The sequence below is a fragment of the Rhodamnia argentea genome, chromosome 1 (genome assembly GCF_020921035.1).
Source record: "Rhodamnia argentea isolate NSW1041297 chromosome 1, ASM2092103v1, whole genome shotgun sequence".
NCBI lineage: Eukaryota > Viridiplantae > Streptophyta > Magnoliopsida > Myrtales > Myrtaceae > Rhodamnia > Rhodamnia argentea.
In genome coordinates this window covers 1,436,307-1,444,396 of record NC_063150.1, presented here as the reverse complement: position 1 = coordinate 1,444,396, position 8,090 = coordinate 1,436,307, and the positions used below count along the sequence as shown (strand labels likewise).

Here is an 8,090-nt window from a genome sequence, read left to right as displayed (position 1 = left end):
AATCATGCATTTAATTCATTTAGACTTAGGATACTTCATAGTCTTTATTAATAATAAAGATCATATATATTGTCATCTAAGTCACATGGATAGCGTGTACGTTTAGTAAGTTTCATGGTATGCGTGTTACATGTTGCATGCCATTTAGTGGGTCATTTAATTGAATACAATCACCTCATGTAGATTGACTAACAACTCGATTCCTCGCACATCACATGCATCGTGTACAATTCAACTATTGTAAAATAAATTGGCAAAAATAATTAACATCGCATTGTTAGGTCATTCTCTTCTTAAATTAAAATTATGTTTGGTATCTCTAGGGTTTAATTTACTATAAAAAGAAAAGCACTAAAATCTCTCATGTAGTGAGATAATAGGGTTGTTTTATAATTGATCATATTTCATGTCATTAGAACTGCCTATAAGTTGAATTTAATTTAATTATATAACATAGCTTACACGTCACTTATATTTCATTCTATTTCACCAATGCATGTTGGATTAAAATTCATGTAGTCATGACATTTAAATTAAGTCATGTTTATCTCAGACGAGGAAAATCCCAAAAGAATTAATTGGCATTGCCATTTAGAAGTAATGCTTACATCATGCATACATCATATCGTTGTTTGCTTCTTAGTTGATATTTCGCAGAACATTAATGGAGCTTTGCTTTCGATTTGCTCAGCGCATCAAGGTTCTTCTATCTCCTCAAGGCAATTTATTTATCGCTTTGATTATTGTGTTAAATTATTATTTGTGCACCCGTATGATCACCCATCACGAGATAGTAGTTTAGGACAATAATTGATCCAGACAACTAGCAAAAAAAAAAAAAGAAATAAAGAGAATATGTATCAAAACGGCGTTAGATTTGTCTAACATGATCAAGTCCTCGTATATTCATGAAATCTCTTGTGCGTGAAAGTAAGATTTTCTCTCACATTCTGTATGGCATGTTCAAATGATGTAACTAAAACTTTAAAGTTGCGATCAATATGGGCTTGGGAGAGTCCTCACTAAGCAACGATACCATTTCTATAATGAGTAACCGTTTGTGCTCGCCTAATGATCCATCAGCTTTCCCTTGACGATTCACACCCAGCAAACGTCGCGACAAATGTTATCATAAACAGGAGAAGTCAATTTTTGCCTTGATCGAAATGGAAGACTAACCGCAATTAACAAGACACGAGTTTCGTGCTGTGTACATAGGAAGTGGGCGGAAACTCCTACCAACAAAACACGAGCTTCCCAGAAATGGTGCTAGAGAGGCCTGTCAAAATCTCACATAATGAGACAAGAGACTTTACATGTACAACGCATTATTTTCAAAGTGGGTTGGCGGGGAAACGTGTGGTGTGTGATCGACCTTGTTATATATATAGCGCTCTCGTTCCTTCTCCATCAACCACAGGACATTAAGAGAACGCACAACGCTTCCCAAGGCCTCTCTCGTCTTCCTTCTTTTTCTAGTCCTTTCATCCAACATGATCATCTCTTCAAGGGTCACCGACGCCCGCCCGATGAGCAACAGTGAGCACTCTCTCTATACATGCATGTAAAACGAGAAAACACAACACGCGGGTTGACCGGGCAAACCGCCGACATGAAGATTAAGAACTATCGCTTTTGAGAGAAGCGATTGTAGGGGATACAAAAGAGAGCGATTTCACATTTTGCAAGTGATGTTAGGCTTGGTTGGTAACAATTCTAATTCTCTTATTATGTTCCCCATAATAATAAAATAAAAAAAAAAGATGAGAAACTTGTTTGGTAACGTAAATAATTTTTATTCTCAAATTCTTTAATTCTGTTCCCGAGAACAAATTTGAAGCAGAAAAAAAAATAAAAAAAAATTGATTTTTTGTTCCAGAACCACTTTTGAGAAATAAGACCAACAAACTTGATTTAGTCCATTTGGCCAGCCGGCGCTGACTTTTGAATTTTTCTTTTTTTTTTTGGTAATTTTCTCTGGCGATTAGCTATTGAGCTTATATTCTTTCTTAAGGATCTTGCATATGTCTTCGTACTCCACGAAATAAATAGACTAAGTATCGATTATGAATTATTTGTATTTATTTTATTAGTGATTTTAAAGTGGCAATACGTAATCATTTGATTTAAATTTAAAAAAAAATTGGAAAGTGAAATTGTTCCAGAGAACAGAAATTTTTGTGCAATTACTAAACTCGTTCCGATTCTCTAAAACTCATCAATGGAACGAAATAAGAAAAAAAAGCAATTCTAAACAGCATTGGTTTTTTTTTTTAATCAGAAATCGTTGCCAAACGCACCCTTAGAATTCCATGCTTGGAGATAAAAATGTCTTGGTTGGAGACTGACTAAACGCACATTTTCAGGAGGAAGCCGTTCCAGAGAGATTGTGGTGAGCAAGATTCAAACTTTTGGGAGTATACCCGGGCATGGCCCTGTATGCCGTAGCGATTGCTCCTCACCGCCTAGCCATCACCTTTCGAAGCTCCTTCCTTAGATGCCATGCCTGCCATGGGGAATGATTCCCGATTATTGATATCCCTATGTCTTTTCGCGGAATTTCAATGTCTTAATTTCACGCTCCCGATCACCGCATGCTGAGTGTTATCTATTTAAGTAAAATCATGATATCCACAGCATTTTTCCTATGTTCTCATTTGGCTTGAACTGATAGGAACGGTTCATTTTGAAAGCAACTAAAAATTTTTCGGAGATAAGCGCAACTCGTAACTCTCCTGAAATCAGATGACAAGAGAGCGGCAAAAGTACCAACAAAGCCACTGACCCATAGTGTAGGTGTATGAACCCATTGCCGCAGTCCTATTGGCGTAAAGTTTCTCCACATAACACGCCCAGAGCACGATCCGATCAATGATCCACTCGCAACAGAATGCAAATTTATGATCTCATGAAAAACAATGTGACTCCTTTATCACTGTGCTACGTACCACACGCGATGGTTCCAATGTGCTAGATTTATCACATCTCTTAAGTAGCCCATAGATTCCGTCTGTTTCACAGAAACGACCGTCTGTTTCACGGAAACGAATGATCTGAAAAACATTTTCCTAAAAATAGTCACTTGTATCGTTTTATCTTCCGCGAAAACAGTTAGAAATAAACTATCGTTAATGATGAAAACATTTTTTTTTTCATTGGTTCATCATCTCGAGCCATAAATTATTCATTTTTCCAGAGAAAAAAAAATGGAGGAGCCTTAACCGCCAATTAACAAGAAATCTAAATTCAAAGTAAGAGTAGACATATAAATGTTCTTATTTATATCAGCAAATTGTCACACTTAAATTTATTTATTTATTTTTTTTGGATAATGGTATGGAGGAGTCTTGAACTTTTTTTTTAATTTGTACAGTGTCGTCTTTGGACTTTTTTATGAATCGGGTCGTCCGCTAGTCCTTCCATCAAATACTTGCACGGAAATGCTGAGATAACATCCATGACTTCGTTACACAAGTGCTATCGCTTCAAATAGTTGTCGGTATGGAAGGAAAAAAAAACTAGAAAAACTAAGACCATAAATAAGAATTAAAAAAAAAAACTACACAGACTCAAAAAAGAGCGAGGGGCAAGTCGACCTTGCGCTGCGGTGGCTGCGGCGGTGACAAGCCCGGGAACCGTTGTTGGTGGTCGAGCATGGTCACCGCCTCTAATCACCCACAAAAGCACATCTTTGGATTGGGAGAGGGTTGGATAGAAATACTTAAGTTCTATTCGTTTCGCAGAAAATCAATTGTTATGGCAACATTTTTCTAAAAACTGATTGTTTTGTATTACTTTGTATATTGTTTTCCATAACAAAAGCATTTTCCATCGACTGACACATCATTCTAGGAAAATATTTTTACATTATTCATTTTTCACAAAACAAAAAAAAAATATTTAGGTGAGTTTGATTTTTTTTTTTTGGGTCGAAGGTGAGTTTGGATTGACTTCGCCACCTCGTCCGTCTTTGTCTACGGACTGGTCCCGCTCATTTGTGGCCTGCTGCGCCATTTTCGCCGTCCTCCTCTGCCAACATCCTCTTTCGCAAGTTGTTATTATTATTATTATTATTATTATGATTTGATATTTTTTTCTGTTAAAAAAAATCAATTTCATATATTTTTCAGTATTAAATTTATGTAAGCCGCGTTGGCAATACGTGGCTCCCACGCAGGCACTTAACACATAGCAGCTATGCTACCATAAAGCGAAAAAGCGCAAAAAAATTTACCAATGCCATAATCACGTTTTCTTGAGGAAGCGAGCATTAACCTATGGGTTTCGTAAATTAAGATTAATGTACCAACTTTATCCTAAAATTAAGTCGGCTCATGTACATACGCCGCGATTAAATCAAGTTGATTTATTTGCCATCGACCTTGACTTCCTCCCATTCTTTTGTTTTCATTCGGAAAAATTAGTAGAAAAGTTCAAACCAATTGCAATTGTGTCAATTCAATTCTAAACTTTTTTTGCTAATTCAATCCTAAACCTTTTTTCAATTGTACCAATTCAATCCATCCGATAATTTTGATCAAAAACTACCGACATCATTGTCGGTGCTGACGTGACAATTTTTAATAATATTTTAATAGTTTTTCAAAAAAATTTATTTTTATCTTTTCTAGCGTAATTGCAAAAAGTTGAGGATTGAATTGCCAAATAAAATTATAACCAAATTAATACAATTATAATATATTTAAGATTCTTTTCTATTCTCCCGATCAATGCTCTTCTAAACCGAAGGGAGAAGCAAGGCAACACGAGCCTTTGAGCATCCAAGAGGGCGCCACGTGTAAAAACTCACCCAAGAGGGGCCGAAAAATTCTTTCAAGAAAGATGCTCATCCATGCTGAAGTATTATGGCGCTTGACAACGGGTGCTTAAATATTCATTATATTCATGCAATCTATCTCTACTTATGAGTTTAAGAATGAAGGCGCCTCTCGTCTTCTTTCTTTTCCTAGTCCTTTCATCTCACGTGATCATCTCTTCGCAAGTCGCCGTCCGATGAGTAATGGCAATCACTTCGATATCCGTGGATGCATGCAAAATGAGACAGCACAAATCATGAGTTGGCCAAATAAGCCGCCAACATAATGGTTAAAGGATAGCCTCTTTTGAGAAAAGTGATAGTAGGGGCTACGAAAGAAATCGATTTAGCATTTTGGAAGTAATGTTCTTCAACAATTCAATGTTTGAAGACAATATTGCCAATGTCAATGTTGGAGACTGACTAAGGATCTGTTTGGCAACAATTCCATTCTCGAAAATAGTTCCTAAGTAGAAGTGATTTTTTTTTGTTCTATTCCGTGCAATAGTTTTTAAGTAAAATAACGCGTTTGTTAACCGCACAAAATTCATATTCCCGGATTAGAAAAAGAATAAAAATGCGTTTGGCAAAAATTTCTATTGTTGATTTTTTTATTTAATTATAAAAATGTGAGTGGAGGCAGCGGGAAAACCCCGGCGTGACCGTTCATTCTACACCAATTTCTCCTCATGTACGTTGAATTTTGTTTAATCCCTCAACAATCTGGTGCGCTTGGTGAATTAAGATGCTGAAGAAGCCATCGACGGTTGGTAGATCAACGCTTTTTTTTTTTTTCGTCACTAGAACTCTTGCAATCTTGACTTGCAATGAACCAACAAATTGGTCAATGAATGGAGATTCTTCGACCAAAGTGTGTCGATGGTTTGGTGGGACATTGAAGAAGTAGGTAACTGTGAAAGTCTGTGATTGATCAATCGCACCTCGAAAGAGGCAAGCCAAGCATTCTCTCCTATTGGAGCTTCTGCATCTGGTTTTCACTATATAAGCATGGCCATGTAATTTGTTCATGAATCTGCATTGCTAAACCCGACCTATACTTCGTGTGTTTGTCTTCTTCGCGCTATATCCGGTGTCTCGCTGCTCGTAGCAGATTAATGGCATCGCCAATACCCTCTCTCACACTAGGTTTACTCGTTGTATCACTAAATTTTGGACTGATACAGTCGCTCCGATGTTTGTCGCAGAAATTTAGCAGAAACCGACACTACGAGCATTGTACCGACCTCCCGCATTTAAGTTCTTACTTACATTGGAACTACAACCCTGCTGAATCTTCTGTCGACATCGCGTTCTTGGCTCCGCCCGCAAGACCCGGCGGATGGGTCGCGTGGGCCATAAACCCTAACGGAAGCGGAATGGTAGGCGCCCAAGCCTTGATTGCACACAAGGAAGCCAATGGGTCTATGGCTGTGAGGACTTTCAAGCTGGTTTCGTACAAGAAGGTCGAGGAAGGTGAGATTGCATACAAGGTCTCAAAGGCAGAAGCCGAGTATAAAAATGGGGTGGTCACGATGTTTGCGACGGTTGGGCTTCCGAAGGAGACGGAGGTCTTGAATCAGGTTTGGCAGGTCGGGAGCTCCGTGGTTGACGGAGTGCCGGCAATGCACGAGCTCCGGGCTGCGAACTTGAACTCTAGGGGCAAGCTTGATTTGCCGCAAGGGAAGAGCAGTAGCAACAGGGGAGAGAACTCTAATCTTCAACGTAAAAGGGTATGAATCTCTCTAAAGTTAAGTCCTATTCTTGTGTTTTATAATTCACATTGTTGGTGAACGGATTACGCACAAACATTATGACATGACCTTGAAATTAGTTTATATGGTGATTGATAAGCAGATCCACGGACTCCTGAACGCAATCAGCTGGGGAATTCTGTTCCCGGTTGGCGCGATCATCGCAAGATACTTGAGGTCTTTGAGGTTCGCCGACCCATTCTGGTTCTATCTTCACGTCAGCTGTCAATGTTCGTCATACATCATCGGGGTGACCGGCTGGGCAATAGGCCTCGATCTCGGGAACAAGTCTAAAGGCGTCGAGTACACTTCTCACCGGATAATCGGGATACTGCTCTTCTGTCTCGCGACGTTGCAGGTACCACTTCGAATTTCGCTCTTGATACGTAGAGCCAACAATGCCAGTTGGAAGTAATCGTGTCCTTTGTCAAAATGATAATGTGGTAATAAGTGTTTTCCTGGCAATGTCTGGGAGGCAGATGTTCGCCTTCTTCGTGAGGCCGAGCAAGGATCACAAGTTCAGGGTCCACTGGAACGTATACCACCACGGGATCGGGTATGCAATCGTCGTTCTCGGCATCATTAATGTGTTCAAGGGGCTGGACATATTAGGCCCCGCCAAGGCGTGGAAGCTCGGTTACGTTCTCTTTCTCTCCGTGCTAGGCGCAATCACCTTGTGCTCAGAAACCATTACTTGGGCGTTGGTCCTGAAGGAAAAACTCCGTAAATCCAAGAAACCATATGACGGATTCGATCACAGCACGAAGGAGCAGCCTCTGGCCTCCTAGTATGATGACTTCCGAATTGGATCTGATCTCTGCTAGTTGTCGCCTCGGCCGATTCACATGAAAGGTCCTTCAGAAAAAATCGTTGATTCTCACATAAATTCGAGGTAGATAAAAGTACAATTGGATCCAAAATTAGATGCTACATATTGCATACTTGTATCTGTTACAACCGAAATGATATACGGGTTCAAAGAGTATATACTAGTTAAAAAAAAGGCTTTAGCAGTGAGGGCAGATGTTGCTGTTGAGTGATTTCAATCTTTTGCAAGTCCTAAGTTGATGTACATGAGGTTTCTCGAATAAATGTGATTATTACTTCATTGACTGAGTTCCTTCAGGCCTGAAAATTTTCCTCTTTCCAAGATTTTTTCTGCTAAAACATGTCATACAAGAAGAAGGAACTTATTTTCTCTGCGTTTTAGACGTGATCTATCTGTTAGACACTTCTTAATTAGCACGAGAAACGCAGGATGCGGATATAAACACGTCAAAAAGGCGACAAAGATGGGAACACGCAAATTGGAAACGATAAACAGACAGTACCACGATAAGAGGTGTTCGTACTTAGAACTTTTTGATTCATATTGTAACTTTTCAGGAGCTTTAAACTGTTAAGAAATGGACCGGCGATGCACACATTTCGCACTTCTTTCGCACTGCGCTCCAAGTTGCGACTATCCGACCGGAGTTAGGAAGCTATCGAACTCTCGAGAATGCCTCGATGGAAAGAACGAA

At 39.2% G+C, this 8,090-nt stretch overlaps 1 protein-coding gene across 1 annotated transcript; it reads left to right on the top strand.

Annotated features, from left to right (window-relative positions):
- Positions 1-5,840: 5,840 nt before the first annotated feature.
- LOC115733042 (cytochrome b561 and DOMON domain-containing protein At4g12980-like) lies at positions 5,841-7,692 on the top strand. Its single transcript, XM_030663716.2, has 3 exons — positions 5,841-6,546; positions 6,671-6,925; positions 7,047-7,692. Exons 1-3 carry the CDS (start codon positions 5,932-5,934, stop codon positions 7,353-7,355), a joined length of 1,179 nt encoding a protein of 392 aa, XP_030519576.2. The 5' UTR covers positions 5,841-5,931; the 3' UTR covers positions 7,356-7,692.
- Positions 7,693-8,090: the final 398 nt, after the last annotated feature.